The sequence below is a fragment of the Stegostoma tigrinum genome, chromosome 3 (genome assembly GCF_030684315.1).
Source record: "Stegostoma tigrinum isolate sSteTig4 chromosome 3, sSteTig4.hap1, whole genome shotgun sequence".
NCBI classification, from domain to species: domain Eukaryota; kingdom Metazoa; phylum Chordata; class Chondrichthyes; order Orectolobiformes; family Stegostomatidae; genus Stegostoma; species Stegostoma tigrinum.
Window position 1 is genome coordinate 130,887,793 of NC_081356.1, and position 16,580 is coordinate 130,904,372.

A 16,580-nucleotide genomic window follows, 5' to 3' on the forward strand; every position below is an offset into this window, starting at 1 on the left:
GCAGATAAGGGTGGGGAGGGAAAAATGTCCTTGGTAGTGGGATCAGATTGCAGGTGGCAAAAGTGGCAGAGGATGATGTGTTGAATCTGGAGGTTGCTGTGCAGGTATGTGAGGACGAGGGGGATTCTGTCTTTGTTGTTAATGCGGGGACGGGTGTGAGGGTTAAGTTGTGGGAAACACAAGAGATGCAGTCAAGGGCATTTTCGACCACTGTGGAGGGGAAATTGCAGTCCTTGAAAAACAAGGGCATCTGGGATGTCCAGGAGTGGAATGCCTCACCTCAGGAGCAGATGCGGTGGAGGCAAAGGAATTGGGAATAGGGGATGGCACTCTTGCAGGAAAGTGGGTGAGAGGAGGTGTACTCTAGGTAGCTATGGGAGTTGGTTGGCTTGAAATAGATATTGGTTTCCAGGTGGTTGCCAGCGCACAAACTTGAAAATCCCCCAACCTCATCCCAAAACCAGCCCAGCTCACATCCGCTTTCTTGACCTATCCGTCTTCTCTCCACCTATCTGCTCCTTTATCCACCTTCCATCATCGCCTCCCCTCTCTTTATTTATTCCACAGTCCCCTTAGCCTCCCCCCATTTCTGAAGAAGGGTCCAGACCTGAAACGTCAGCATTCCTGCTCCTCTGATGCTGCTGGCCTGCTGTGTTCATCCAGCTCTACACCTTATTAAATTAAGCAAACAGGTTGTCTCATATGCAACTCCAGCAGCAGGAAGAGAATCACCAGCTTTTAGCTGTAACCAAGATTGTTTAAAAAACTTCTTCAAGGGCCCAGCAGCAACTACTGAAAGGTAAAACTAAATATCCTCGTTCCTTGGGGCTCAACCACACCCATTCAGGCTATCGTTCCCACTTTTAAAAAAACCCCAAGGCTTTACAAGCTGTTTACTTTATTGGGCTCTTTGCCTGTCTTCATTAAAAAAAATAAAATATAGCTCTTAAACTCATAGTAGCATCACAGAAGTCATTGCCATCTCTTGTGTCTAAAGTGATCAGCAAACATTTTTTTTAGAAGCATCATCTGTGTAACAATTAGGCTACCTGTTCACATACATGTTTTACTTTTGTCTCACTCTAGATACAACGTGGATCATCAAACTAACAACCCTCCTGTCAAACAGAACTGACCACACATAATTCAGCCAGACTGACCAACAAAGTGCCAGTATTAATCTCTGATGTGCAAGCTGATCAGAACTGAGTGATGGTAGGAACTCTAAAACAGGTTTCATTACCTTTGAGTTACTGAGGGAAATATTAGCATAAGATTACATGGAGATGCCCAATGGAGTGAGGACAGCATTTTATCTGCCGTGATTCAACAAATTACCAACATTTATGATCAAAGCTATTAGGCCGAGGCACCAAAGGGTCATTAATATCCAGGAAAAGAAATGTTTTCAGAAAGGAAAGAGAAAAAGACTTAGCAAGTAAATAAAAGTAAGCAAAGTAGTTACAATGTACCGTGTTGTTTTCCTCTTGTGTGCTTGTCACCGGTAAAGGTGACGGGTGGTCAGCAAACTTACCTTTCTCTGTGCTTGGAGTAGTGGAATTTCCTCAGGCATTGGGATGGATTGTGGTTTAGGCTTGGTGATGTTAAATTCTCTTGGTACTGTCACAGGCTGACTCGTGTAATTTTTGGAAATCCGATTTGCCAGTTTGTTGGCTAAGTGATCAATGAGGTTGTTGATTTTCGGTTGCCATCTTTAACAAATAGACATAAGTGATAGAACAGAGTAGGGGGCAAATACACAATTATGTAATAATATAGCAATGAAGGTGCCTTTTTATGCCATTGATTCTACTCAGGTTCTTTTGAAGCCACCTTTTTAATGCCACCTTCCTGATTTAGTGCAGAGAAAGGCCTTAAGGTGCTCGAGTTTATAAGATTGTGAATGGCATGGATAGGGTGGAATGTAAGAGGTTTTTTTCCCACAGTAGACAGATCAACTGCTAGGGGACAGGTTCAAGGTGTGGTGGGGGGAGGGGAATGTTTAAAAGAAACGCGTGATGCAGGTTTTTCACACAAAGGGTGGTGAGTCCCTGGAACATACTGCCGGAGGTGGTGGAAGCAGACAAAATTGCAGCATTCAAGAAGCACCTGGATAAAATACATGAATAGGAAGGGAATAGAAGGATACAGATCCTGTAAGTGAAGTAAGTTTTAGTATGGAAGGGCAAAATGTGTCAGCGCACATTTGGTGGGCCAAAGGGCAAATTTCTGTGCTGTATTGTTCTTTATTCTTTGTTCTGCCCCATGTATTAATCACCTCTTTGTGAGCGGCAAGAGAGGGGGTAACATTTTTTTCTCCTGAACAACTTTTCACAATAAAAAATGAGCCAGCTGAAACAACAGACGACTGATCACATATTGTTGCAATGTCATCTCTGTTGAAATTAATATGAACATCTATCCAGGATACTAAATAAATTTAAGGATGTGACAGATTTTTAATTAGTAATGGGTTAAAGGGTTATGAGAAGTGGATAGGAACGTTAAGTTGATTTGAGGCCAAGATGGGGACAGAAATATAGTACATAATTTATGTTTTGAATTAGGTCATGTTGCATGAAATATTGCAAAAATGTTAATATTACAATGTAGGCAGCACAAACACATTGTGTAACATTGATCGTGCTACCCAAGATGGGGTCAACCATGATCCTATTAAGTGGTAGAGCAGGCTCAAGGGGTGAATTGTCGATTCCTGCTCTTAGTTCTTACGTTCATATATTCTTATGTTCCACACTAAATTCTGACTCCTTCATACATTAGTCTTTTTTTAGTTGTTCTTATTAGGGGTTTATCTGAGTACTTATTTTCAATTCAGACAATATCTATGCATAAAAACGTGATGATTGGCCTGCTGTGTATATTTGAATTTTAACTCTAATATATTCTAATTAGATTTAACTAGGACTGATTATGTTACAGAATCCAACCATTAACAGTCTAATTGCTTCCGAAAGGACAGTGTGAATTGGATAGCACAGTCAATGTTACCTCGAGTGTTTGCGCTGCTTACATTATAACATTAACATTTTTGAAGTATTACATGCAACATGATTAATTCAAAACATAAATTATGTACTACATTTCTGTTCCCCATCCAGGATCTTGATAGAAAAGCCTTTTTCCAGTAGGTCTATTCCTCAAACAATGGGTCTTTTCAGAATTTGTTGAGTTCATCAGGGAAAAGCACACTGGCCCAATGTGTCGAGTAATACAAAAGAGCAAACATTCCTGTAAGCACATTAGCCAATATTTGTTTAATGAATCTGCACTGATGGTGTATTGACAAGTTTTTGTAAGACCATAAAACGTAAGAACAAAAGTAGGCCATTCAGCCCATCACATCTGTGCTACAATTCAATGAGATCATGACTGATCTGATAATCCTCAATTCTATTTTGCTGCTTTTTCCCAATAACCCTTGATTCCCTTCCTAATTAAAAATCTGTCCCTCTCAGCTTTCAATATACTTAATGATACTGCCTCACAGCCCTGAGTATAAAGAATTTCATAAGTTTATTACCCTTTAAGAGAAGAAATTCCTCCTTATCTATGTTTTAAATTTGCAACCTCTCATTCTGAGATCTTGACCTCTGGACCATGACTCCCCTATAAGGGGAAACAACCTTTTACGTTTAACTTGTCAAGTCCCCTAAGAATCTTGTATGTTTCAATAAAGTCTTCTCTCATTCTTCTCACTTCCACCAACTCAACCTCTCTTCATAAATCTGTCTCTCCAGAACCAGGATCAGCCAAGTGAACCTCCAATGGATTGCCTCTAAGGCCAGCATTTTTTTTTGATAAGGGGCCCCAAACTGTGGTCTGATTAGTGCCTTGTATAGTTTTAGCTAAGAAATCGCATGACACCAGGTTATGGTCCAACAGGTTTATTTGAAAACACAGTGTCATCCAACAAACGTGAATCTGTGGGGTGAATTTGTATTTGCAGATACATTTTATTTTCTTTAAAGAACCCACAATTTATACATATTCAGTTAGTATGGTGTTTTATAAATTTGTACTTCAGAAACAAAAGAGTCTGATGCCAAACTAAAGCACAAACAGATTCTAAACAAGGTCTCACACCTAACATGCATTGTCTGGCCTAAACTGTCACTTCTTCTTTACACGAATAAAAACCTTTAGTTCTCACAGGACCGTGACTTGAAAGGAATTCGGGCATTTATATCCACATATTAATCAACGGATTAAAGATTTAAAAGCATTTTAGGATTGTTTAGTACATCCTCATCAACGGTGTGAGCCTTTGATCTTTTACTTATAACTTCTGTGTCTGATCCTGTCTCCCTCACTAACACCTGAAGAAGGAGCGAGGCTCAGAAAGTTTGTGTTTTCAATAAACCTGTTGGACTATAACCTGGTGCCATGTAATTTCTGACCTTGTCCACACCAGTCCAACAACTGCATCTCCACATCTTGGATAATTGGAACTGCAGATGCTGGAGAATCCGAGATAACAAAGTGTGGAGCTGGATGAACGCAGCAGGCCAAGCAGCATCTCAGGAGCACAAAAGCTGACGTTTTGGGCCTAGACCCTTTGGTCTCCACATCTTGTACAGTTTTAGCAAGACTTCCCTATTTTTAGTACGCTACCCCCTTTGAAATTCCATTTGCCTTTCCCATTACGTGCTGAATTTGGATGCTAACTTTTTGTGATTTATGCAGGAAGTCTCCTAAATCCCCTGTAGCTATCTGCCATCTCCTCTATTCTTCCTGACAAGTGCACATTTCCCACATTACATGCCATTCGCCAATTTTTGTCCGTTTGATTTATCTGTCTGTATCCCTCTACCAACTCTTTGTATCATCCTTAGCACTTAGACTTCCCGCCTGTTCTTGTGTTCTCTGCTAAACTGGCTAAAGTACATTCACTTTACTCACCTAAGTCATTAATATGTCTTGTAAATAACTGTGGCACCAGTGCTTACCCCTGTGGATATCCCTGTTTATAGGCTGCCATCCTGAAAATGCCCCACCCAGTCCAACTTTCTGTTTTCTGTTAGTAAGCAAATCCTCCTTCCATGCCACTATATTACCTTCAACACCATGTGTTCTTATTAAGTCGTCTCATATAGAACATAGAACATTACAGCACAGTACAGGACCTTCGGCCCTCGATGTTGTGCCGATCTGTCATACCGATCTCAAGCCCATCTAACCTACACTATTCCATGTACGTCCATATGATTATCCAATGACGACTTAAATGTACCTAAAGTTGGCGAATCTACTACCGTTGCAGGCAAAGCATTCCATTCCCTTACTCCTCTGAGTAAAGAAACTACCTCTGACATCTGTCCTATATCTTTCACCCCTCAATTTAAAGCCATGCCCCCTCGTGCTCGCCGTCATCATCCTAGGAAAAATGCTGTCCCTATCTAACCCTCTGATTATCTTATATGTCTCAACTAAGTCACCTCTCAACCATCTTCTCTCTAACGAAAACAGCCTCAAGGCCCTCAACCTTTCCTCGTAAGACCTTCCCTCCATACCAGGCAACATCCTAGTAAATCTCCTTTGCACCCTTTCCAAAGCTTCCACATCCTTCTTATAATGCGGTAACCAGAACTGTACGCAATACTCCAAGTGTGGCCACACCAGAGTTTTGTACAGCTTCAGCATAACCTCTTGGTTCTGGAACTCGATCCCTCGATTAATAAAAGCTAAAACACTGTATGCCTTTTTAACAGTGATAATGGGAACTGCAGATGCTGGAGAATCCAAGATAACAAAGTGTGAAGCTGGATGAACACAGCAGGCCAAGCAGCATCTCAAGAGCACAAAAGCTGATGTTTTGGGCCTAGACCCTTCATCAGAGAGGGGGATGGGGAGAGGGTTCTGGAATAAATAGGGAGAGAGGGGGAGGCGGACCGAAGATGGAGAGAAAAGAAGATAGGTGGAGAGGAGAGTATAGGTGGGGAGGTAGGAAGGGGATAGGTCAGTCCAGGGAAGATGGACAGGTCAAGGAGGCCGGATGAAGTAGTAGGTAGGAAATGGAGGTGTGGCTTGAGGTGGGAGGAAGGGATGGATGAGAGGAAGAGCAGGTTGGGGAGGCAGAGACAGGCTGGGCTGATTTTGGGATGCAGTGGGGGGAGGGGACGAGCTGGGCTGGTTTTGTGATGCAGTGGGGGGAGGGGAAGAATTGGGCTTGTTTTGGGATGCAGCGGGGGAAGGGGAGATTTTGAAGCTGGTGAAGTCCACATTGATACCATTGGGCTACAGGGTTCCCAAGCGGAATATGAGTTGCTGTTCTTGCAACCTTTGGGTGGCATCATTGTGGCACTGCAGGAGGCCCATGATGGACATGTCATCTGAGGAATGGAGGGGGGAGTTAAAATGGTTCGCAACTGGGAGGTGCAGTTATTTATTGCGAACCAAGCGGAGGTGTTCTGCAAAGCGGTCCCCAAGCCTCTGCTTGGTTTCCCCAATGTAGAGGAAGCCACACCGGGTACGATGGATACAGTATACCACATTGGCAGATGTGCAGGTGAACATCTGCTTAATGTGGAAGGTCATCTTTGAGCCTGGGATAGGGGTGAGGGAGGAGGTAGAGGGGCAAGTGTAGCACTTCCTGCGGTTACAGGGGAAGGTGCCGGGTGTGGTGGGGTTGGAGGGGAGTGTGGAGCGGACAAGGGAGTCATGGAGAGATTCTTAACAGCCCTGTCAACCTGGGTGGCAACTTTCAAGGATCTGTGTACATGGACACCAAGATCTCTCTGTTCATCTACACTACCAAGAATCTTACCATTAGACCAGTACTTTGCATTCTGGTTACTCCTACCAAAGTGCATCACCTCACACTTGTCTGCATTAAACTCCATTTGCCACCTCTCAGATAGTCATCTAGGGAATTGCAGTGATAAGACTCAAGACTTAAATAGATGTGTGGATCTCATTTTGAATTTGATATTTTAATGGCTATATTTCTGCCAAGTTTACTTCATTTACATTTCAATGAAATTTCTAGCATGTGGTACCTTATCAAGCAAATGGAATGTTATGGTACCTTCTGAAAATCCAAATATATTACATTCATTGTTCCTCCTTTATCTATCCTGCTTGCTACCCTCCCCCCCACCCAAAGAATTTTATTAAGTTTCTCAGGCACAATTTCCTCATATTGACTCTGCATGGCCTGTATGTAAAAAGATCCTGAGAATCTCCTCAACTTACAACAATTAAAATTAAAAGTAATTTAAGTCTAAGGTATTTTTAGGTAGAAGGACAGGATAATGGAAGTTCAGGATCTTGCACTGTTGATGAAAGCAGCTGTGGATTTCTGTAACATCAGAACAGGGACACCTATCTAGGGTATTAATGCTGCGTGTGCCTTGTCAATACTCAATTCAGGCAATTGAAAACTCACAGTATGACATAATAAGGAAAGTATTCTTAAACTTTATGAATTACCTCAGCAGAGGATCAATCAGCATCTGGTTTACATAGGCTACATCATATATTTGGCACCATTCATCCTTTATCCATGTGGTGAGGTTCATGCTATCAAAGAAGAACCTAAGAAACTGTGGGAAGATCACAATAACCAAAGAAGTAATGACCATATTAAGTTCTTGAATAAAATATTTATGTTTTCAGGGATTAATGAATGCCATCCTCACTTGGTACATTTTGTTCACAGACTGAGAGTTGATAATCTTGGTGAAGTGTTTCAGACCCAGTTCTTTCAGTCGAAAAGTAGCAAGATAGCATATAACTGTAACAGAACAGAGCATGTACAGTGTTATTTTAGAAACAAGAGAAAATTCAGGTGAATAGTTGAATGATACAGTCCAAGAATGGCCCAGGTCCAAGTCATATTTGGGTCAGGTTAGCTGATCGTATTTGGGTCGGCAGAACTGCTGTTCAAATATCTTCAATTCCATTGGGTTCGCATGAAGGATAATCAGCCATTTAACTGCTGGTTCACGGCCCCTGTAAAAGCTTGCCTCTGGGCATCAGTTGAAAAAAGGTTTGGCTGTGATAGATCCCATTATCTGTTAACCTGTTGGTATAAAAATTGCTCACATGGACAAATTATTGAAGGATAATCTGTGCTGAAACCCTGCAATGATTTACATGAAAACCTTCATGCAAGAAGGGACAAAGAAACAGAGAAAGAGCAGGAATTTTACTGAACAATGATCTAAAAGTGGCAAGTGTAAATCTAACCATGGCATTTATTATTATCAAATTAGATTAAAACTAATGAAGAAAATTAATGTATTTCCTTCCATTTATATTAAATAAAATTCTGAGAGAAAAAAGAGATTGGGTGAAGGAAGTAAATTCAATTTTGGCAATACAGTTCACACCATGGAATCAGCCAGTAATTGTGCAGGTAGGGTGACTATTCAGGTCATTGAGTCTGCTGGACGAACACTTCTATTCATTCACAGGAAGAGTACATCGCTGGCTAGGTGAGCATTTATTGTTCATCCTTAATGGGCCAGGGGGCAGTTAAGAGTCAACCACATTCTCATTCAGAGAGTCACATGTAGGCCAGACCAGGTAAGGTTGGCAGTTGCCTTCTCTAAAGGATATTAGTGAACACATAGGTTTGCTGACAATCAACAATAAATTCGGAGTCATCATTAGACTTTTTTAAATTGGATTCTAATTCCACCTTCTGCTGTGGCAGGATTCAGACCTGTATCCTGGGACATTACCTGGGTTTCTCCAGCAGTCCAGCAATAATACCACTAGGCCATCACCTCTCCATGGAGAAAATTAGGCATTTTATATCCATTATATTATAGAAAAACAAGTGGTGACTAAATTGAAACATACAAGCTCCTGAGCGGTGGTGATATATTGAGATCCTCTGAATACCAACAGGATTACATAAAGTCAACGAGGGGTTATGAAAGGGGAAATCATGTTAGACAACTCACTGAATATTTTTGAGGATGTAACTCGCAGAATATGGAAGGGAGACCAACGAATGTCGCATATTTGGATTTTCAGAATGCTTATGTGACAAGTTATTGTGCAAAATCAAAGCACATGGGATTGAGGTAATAAATAGATGTGGATTGAGAACTGGTTACCAGACAGGAAATAGAGGAATAAATGGAAGAAGATACATTCTGGACTTGAAAGCCTTTTGTCTTTGTCCACAGATGCTGACAGTTTCTCTAGCACTTCATGTTTTTAAATCAAATTTCCAGTATCCTTAGGATTTGCTTTTTATTGCAGGAATAAATAGGTCTTTCTTGGAGTGGAGGGTGATTAGTGCTTGGGATCAAGCTATTCATAGTATATCAACTATTTAGATGAGTGAGTCAATGATTATATTTCCAAGTTTGCTGGTAGCACACTGGGAGGAATTGTGAGTGTGAGGAAGCTAGAAGGGAGGCTTCATGGCGATTTAGACATTATTGTGGAAGTTAGACATGTATTTACGAGTGGGCACGTTGACTTTTACCTTTAAGGGATTGGGAGGATATTATGGCACAGTTACATGGAACCTCAGAATTTTAAGTAATTTAGGTAAGTTGAGTGAGATGGCAAATACATGGCAGTTGTAACATGGATAAGTATGAAGTTATCCACTTTGGTCGGATAAAAAAAGTAGCAGGATATTTTTTAAATGGTGATAGATTGATGTATAAAGTAACTTGTGTGTCCTTATACAAGGTGAAAGTATGCACAATTATAGCAAACAGTAAGGAAGGCAAATAGTATGTTGGCCTTCAGTGCAAGAAAGTTTCAGTACAGGAGAGAGGATGGCTTTATATCAGATACACTGGGTCTTAATAAGACCACATCTGGAGTATTATGTGCAGTTTTGGTCTCCTACTTAAGCAAATGCATACTTACCATTGAGGGAGTGTTGCAAAGGTTCACAGGTTGATTTGTGGTACAGCACATTTATTGTATGAGGATCGACTGGGTTGACTGGAGTTTAGAAGAACAGGGCAGGAGCTGATTGAAATGTATAGAGGCCTGACAATGCTGGACAGGCTGGACACAAGGATGATGTTTCTCATCTCTGGGGATCCAGAATGAGAGATCATTGTCTCAAGATATAGGATAGGCCATTTCAGAATGAAATGAGGAAAGATTTCTTCATTCAAAAGTTGGTGAACCGATGGAATTCAATCACAGAAGGGTGTGTAGGCCAAGTCACATTTTAGAAGGAAATATATCTCGACAGAATAATGGTATTGAGGGATTGTGAGAGAGCAGGAGCACAGCTCTGAGATAGAGGATCAGTCATAACCATGTTGAATTATGCAGTGGGCTTGAAGACCATGGGTAAACCAACACTTAAACTGCATGAGAAGAGAGTATTGATTGGTTAGCAAATGGACTCTAATTGGTAGAAGTATTACCATTGACCTATTTTTCTAAGCAACCTACTCAGAAAGAGCATTCCCTTTGCAACCAAAATCTGCACTGACAGTGGTAGAGAATGTTGGCTGGCCAAAAACACCCATACTACAAAGGGAGATGGTCTGATGGTGAGAGATAATGGGAACGGCAGATGCTGGAGAATCCAAGATAATAAAATGTGAGGCTGGATGAACATAGCAGGCCCAGCAGCATCTCAGGAGCACGAAAGCTGACGTTTCGGGCCTAGACCCTTCATCAGAGAGGGGGATGGGGTCAGGGTTCTGGAATAAATAGGGACAGAGGGGGAGGCGGACCGAAGATGGAGAGAAAAGAAGATAGGTGGAGAGAGTATAGGTGGGGAGGTAGGGAGGGGATAGGTCAGTCCAGGGAAGACGGACAGGTCAAGGAGGTGGGATGAGGTTAGTAGGTAGATGGGGGTGCGGCTTGGGGTGGGAGGAAGGGCTGGGTGAGAGGAAGAACAGGTTAGGGAGGCAGAGACAGGTTGGACAGGTTTTGGGATGCAGTGGGTGGAGGGGAAGGGCTGGGCTGGTTGTGTGGTGCAGTGGGGGTAGGGGACGAACTGGGCTGGTTTAGGGATGCGGTGGGGGAAGGGGAGATTTTGTTGCAATGGGAGAGAGATTCCCTGAGGTTGGTCCGGAGGGAGGAGGGTAACTTCTTCAGGTTAGGCATCCCTGGAAGAGGCTTCGCAGTGAGGTTAAAACAGTATCAGAGACAATGGGAACTGCAGATGCTGGAGAATCCAAGATAATAAAATGTGGGGCTGGATGAACACAGCAGGCCAAGCAGCATCTCAGGAGCACAAAAGCTGACGTTTCGGGCCTAGGCCCTTCATCAGAGAGGGGGATGGGGTCAGGGTTCTGGAATAAATAGGGAGAGAGGGGGAGGTGGACCGAAGATGGAGAGAAAAGAAGATAGGTGGAGAGAGTATAGGTGGGGAGGTAGGGAGGGGATAGGTCAGTCCAGGGAAGACGGACAGGTCAAGGAGGTGGGATGAGGCCCGTCTTCCCTGGACTGACCTATCCCCTCCCTACCTCCCCACCTATACTCTCTCCACCTATCTTCTTTTCTCTCCATCTTCGGTCCGCCTCCCCCTCTCTCCCTATTTATTCCAGTTCCCTCTCCCCACCCCCCTCTCTGATGAAGGGTCTAGGCCGGAAACGTCAGCTTTTGTGCTCCTGAGATGCTGCTTGGTCTGATGGTGAGATGGCTGAGCAAATCATCTCAGCCCCAGGAAATCACTACAAGAGTTCCTCAGGGTTTTATATTTTCTGATCAACCTGTTCAAGATGTTACGACACATCTCTGGAGCTGGTTGGACTTGAATCTGGGCCACCAGGCTCAGAGGTAGGGACACAACCACTGTGCCACAAGACCCAGGGTATTGCCATTGAAAATATAACAGTTAATGATGATTGACAGTTAACTGTCAGGTTTTGTTTAGATTCCAACCAAGGCTGGTTAACTCTGTTTAGTAAGGCCTTGTGCTGAGAAATGAATCAACAAATGGCTGTCACCTACTCAGTTCAGTTGAAAAAATTTCTGTGCATGCACATTGTTTCTGTTTTCAAAGAGCAAGGCCCTGTGTATTGATATATGCATCACATGCACCTGTGGCAATCTGTGAGCCCAATTTACAATCCTAAATTGATTGTCAATGTAATTCTTTGCATTGGCCGATTCTGCAATCATACAATTTTTCCTGGATAATCCTGAATGTGCAAAAGCTGCACTTGACAACCAATTGTCAGTCAGGTTTGCAGTGAGACACTTCTCTTCATAATTCTAAAGAGGTACCTATTCCAATTCAGCACACAAATCCTCTAAGTAACACATTGAATGGAACATGCTTCACACTGTACACAGAACCCCAGCAGTCAGTGAGAATGGCAACGCTGCTTCAATTTTCTCCCCTTTTCCTTCCTTGTGAAAGTGTTTGCTCTTTGCTGAGAAATGCCCTCCTGTGAAAGGCCCATTTTGACATGTGTGGACTTGGATCTTGAGCGTTACCAACTTGTTTGGCCACTGGAACATGCGTGACCCCCATCCTGTCATCACCCACCATCTAAAAAAAGAACTACAAGGCAATAAGGCACCAAGGTTCGCACTCACATGCACTAATTGACCTTGGCCCTGGACTAATTATTGAGTCCAGATTAATGGGTGTGTTGAGGTCAACTGGTGAATGTGAGTAAGAACCTTGGTAACGTATTCCCTTATAGCTGTTTTTTAAAAGTGCATTCCAAGGCATGTGGGTATCACTGTCTCAGAAGTGAGAGGTCAGAAATGCTATGGGTCCATTGAGGCCAATAGGTAGCGGGTGACAGCAAGTAATTCAGCAGACGCCAGGGGTTAAAACTAAGACCTCTGTTGCCTGCACTGCTGAACTGCAGATCAGGTGAACTAATGGTGGGCCAAATATCTTTTCTCCAAATTCAAATGCCACAAATGACCTTACACAAATTGTTCAAATATCTCTTACCGACATAGAGGTTATTTTCCGATCGCAGAAAGTTCCTTCCATCTCGCATATAAAATTCAGTTACAACCACATTGAGCAGTGGCCTGTACTGTAAACAGCCCGACAGGACTTCCACCATGAATGTATGTTCAGCTTCACCTTGTGCCTGCAAATGAAGGACAACTGATAGTAGAAAAAGACACTGAAAATAATCTGGCTTAAATTGCAACTGAAGCTAGAGCTATTTTTTAAAGTAAGAATTTAAGTACTTTGTTTTAAACAAAGGAGACACGCATTGTAAATACAGATTTACCAGAATCAATATCCCACTGAATACAAATCATCACTTACATTTTCAGTTGCATTGTGTAGAGTTAATAGGCCGTGTAAACTAGAACTAGGGCAGCATATCTTTACCTTTCAGTAAATATACTCAGAATCATGCATCTTCAGTTGTCTATGTTACTCGATCTCGTCCCTACTATTTTTTTATTCTTGTATGAAATCTGGGCATCGCTGGCATTTGTTGCTCAGCCCTAGTTGCTATTGAACGAATTGACTCTCTAGGCTAGTTTAGAAGTCAGTAAAGAGCCAATCACGTTACGACGGATCTGGCGTTGTGTTTCAACAAGACCAATGAAGAACTGCAGATTTCCCTCTCTAAATGACATTAGTAAACCAGGTGGGTTTCTAAATACAAGGTCTACTTTTATTTTTTGTACTCTGGATATAAACGTGGGAAAAGATATTGTTTAATTGCATCACTGGGAGTTGAATTCCGCCATGACAGATGGTGAAATTTGAATTCACAAAAATCTGGCATGAAAGAAATGTAGCCTCATGGCAATCACTCTCATTTCTCACACAAACCTATTTGGTTCACTAATGTTCTTCAGGGAAGGAAATTTGTCATTCTAATCCAGTATATGACCTGTATGAGCCTCCCAACACACAGCAACATGGTTTACACTTAATTGCCTGCTGGGTAATTACGGACCAGCAATAAATGTTAGAACAGCCAGAAGCATCCATGAAAAAGCAATTAACGTTTTCGCTTTGTACCAGGTAGTTTCAATCAAATCCTTGCTCACTGGCTGATCCTGGATTTGAGACTGTTTTCACATAATTGCCTCTGCCTTGGAGCTGCAGATTCCTTCTGTTCCAACATTTCTGTTATCAGGTCTGAAATGCTTTCTGCAACTTTGAAGTATTCACTGTAGAGTGTTGTTATAAGGTACATTGCATTCACTGTCCTCAACAGGCAGCAGTATTTGCTTTATTGACATCTCTTCATTGACGAGCATGTTTGCCTCATTGAGACTGGAGCTGCTAAATTAAATCTTTAGATCTCCTGCTGATCACCAATGTGGGGTGTGTTGCTATCTGTATCTTCGAAGTGTGTCAATTCTTTAGGGGCTTATGTGGTCTAGTGTGGGTGAGTATAGTCAGCTTCTGACTTAACAAGAAGAGTTTTATGGAATAATTCATCAAGATGGCAGCAGGATAAGACGTTGCAGTTGGAGCTCCTCTGCTTGTCAGCTCCTTTTCCTTTTGTCTTCCTTTTGGTCTTTCTCTACAACTGCCCACCACGCCTCCCCTCAAACTTTAACTACTTTTTAACTTCAGCTATTTAAAACTAACCTACAGAAAGGAGTCATCTGGCAGGAGTTGAACGCACAGGCCGTGTCCTGCAGTGGTAGCAGAGTGAATGTGGGCCGGAGTAACATTGGTTGATCGGACGTGGGTCAGAGCGAGTCCTGGAGGGATGGAGGAGCCAAGGGGACACGTCCCAGAGCAGCAGACAAGCTGCATCCCCAGAGTGATGGTGAGGCCACATACCCAGGCATCATGGGGCTGAGTCCCGGAGTGACAGGTGGCCAAGAGTTGTTCGGTGGGAGGTGGTTTCAATGGGCTTCAGAGCCGTGGCGGCGGTTGAGTCCGTTGATTGACCTGTGAGGCCTGGAGCAAGGCTCTCGCTTTCCATGGGGCATACACCCCTGACAGTGGCATGGCACAGACTGTTGTAGCCTGGAGCAGAACACTCTTCGCAACATAGCATGGGCTGGAAAGCCTGGAACAGGACTCTAGGAGTGGTGTAGTGGCAAAGAAGGAAAGTTGATGTCTCTTTAAGTTATCTTTATTTTATTCTGCGAATGATGCTTATGTACATGTGACAGTGCACACTTTTCACTGTATGTTATTTTGAATGTCCATGACAACAAAGGATATTCAGTTCAATACAAGTTTCTTGCCAGGGAGTTAGTGTATATGTACCAGGTTAATAATAATGATAAAGTGTCTATTTTTCTCATTTAAATGTCTCCGTTTTCTTATTTCTTTGTGCTCTCTGCTTGTAGCAGAAGTAGGGTTAATTGACTAATTTTATTGAAGCTGCAATCTCACCCATATCATGGGTTCAGAGATAATGGGAACTGCAGATGCTGGAGAATTCCAAGATAATAAAATGTGAGGCTGGATGAACACAGCAGGCCAAGCAGCATCTCAGGAGCACAAAAGCTGACGTTTCGGGCCTAGACCCTTCACCAGGGTTGTTGACTTTTTTCTGTTGACAATTAATGGCTTATTTTTCCAATAAGCCTGCCTATCTACCTTTTTACAAATGCTAACTTGCTGCACTCCTGATTGTGGCTTGACTTAATGCTGAAATGCCAACATTTCATTGAGTTTTCCTGGTGGTGTTTCCTGCCTCATTCTAGTCAGGACTGCCAGGTTTATGGGTTTCACTGGGGAGTCTCTGAACACAAGCTGGGCTCGAGACCCAGAGGTGGATCTCCACTCCATTTATGTTGAGTATAGTTTGAAAGATGTCAACCTCAATTGGAATTAAGATTTATTTTAAGGACAGGAATGTTTTATCCTTCACAAATGACACTTCAGTATGTGACATGTCTTTTACATATATTTACATAGTTTTTTTATTCTTATGGGAGTTGCGGGCAAGTTTAATCTTTCTGCCGACCACTCACTGGCCTTGAGTGGCTCACCCAATCATTTCAGAAGGCAATTAAGTGTCTACTGATGTGGGCCTGGAGTCATTGAGTCAAATCAGGTAAGGTCACATGATTTCCACAGGGAGGCAATGGCTTAGTGGAATTATTGCTGGACTGTTAATCCAGAGACCCAGATAATGTTCTGGGCACCAGGGTTCAAATCCCGCTACGGCAGATGGTGGGATTTGAATTCAATAAATATATCTAGAATTAAGAATCTAATGACGACTGTGAATCCGTTGCTGATTGTCAATAAAAACCCATCTGATTCACTAATGCCCTTTAGGGAAGGAAACTGCAATCCTTACCTGATCTAACCTACATGTGATTCTGGACTCACAGCAATGTGGTTGACTCTGAACTGTCCTCTGGGCAATTAGGGACGGGCAATAAATGCTGCCTAGCCAGTGACACTCCTCATTCTGTTAATGATTTTAAAAAATTCCTTCCATAATCAACATTAGTCAACCAGATGAGTTTTTACAACAATCGTTTCATAATCACCATTACTGAGACTTAATTCCAAACTACTTAATTTTTTAAACAATTCCACAAGCTATCATTCTGAGGTTTGAACCCATTTACTCACGGCATTAGTGTAGGGCCTCTGGATTGCTAATGTAGTGATATTATCACTATGACACCTCTGGAGTTAAGATCGTTCATCTATATCTGGACAAAGGTTGTAATGAGATCAGGAGCGACAGAACTCA

General features: G+C 42.4%; 1 protein-coding gene across 12 annotated transcripts in view; it reads right to left on the reverse strand.

Annotated features, from left to right (window-relative positions):
- cfap99 (cilia and flagella associated protein 99) overlaps window positions 1–16,580 on the reverse strand; it is a 152,406-nt gene that overhangs the window by 85,827 nt on the left and 49,999 nt on the right. For all 12 annotated transcript variants that reach the window (XR_009445616.1, XM_059644911.1, XM_059644914.1 and 9 more), the window contains 4 exons: window positions 12,878–13,022; window positions 7,662–7,756; window positions 7,453–7,565; window positions 1,535–1,712 (listed from right to left, as the gene is read on the reverse strand). Coding sequence is in view for 11 of the 12 variants with exons in the window: in XM_059644911.1 (XP_059500894.1) it covers window positions 1,535–1,712; window positions 7,453–7,565; window positions 7,662–7,756; window positions 12,878–13,022 (531 nt within the window). In the remaining variant the exon portion in view is untranslated. The remainder of the gene's footprint in view (window positions 1–1,534; window positions 1,713–7,452; window positions 7,566–7,661; window positions 7,757–12,877; window positions 13,023–16,580) is intronic.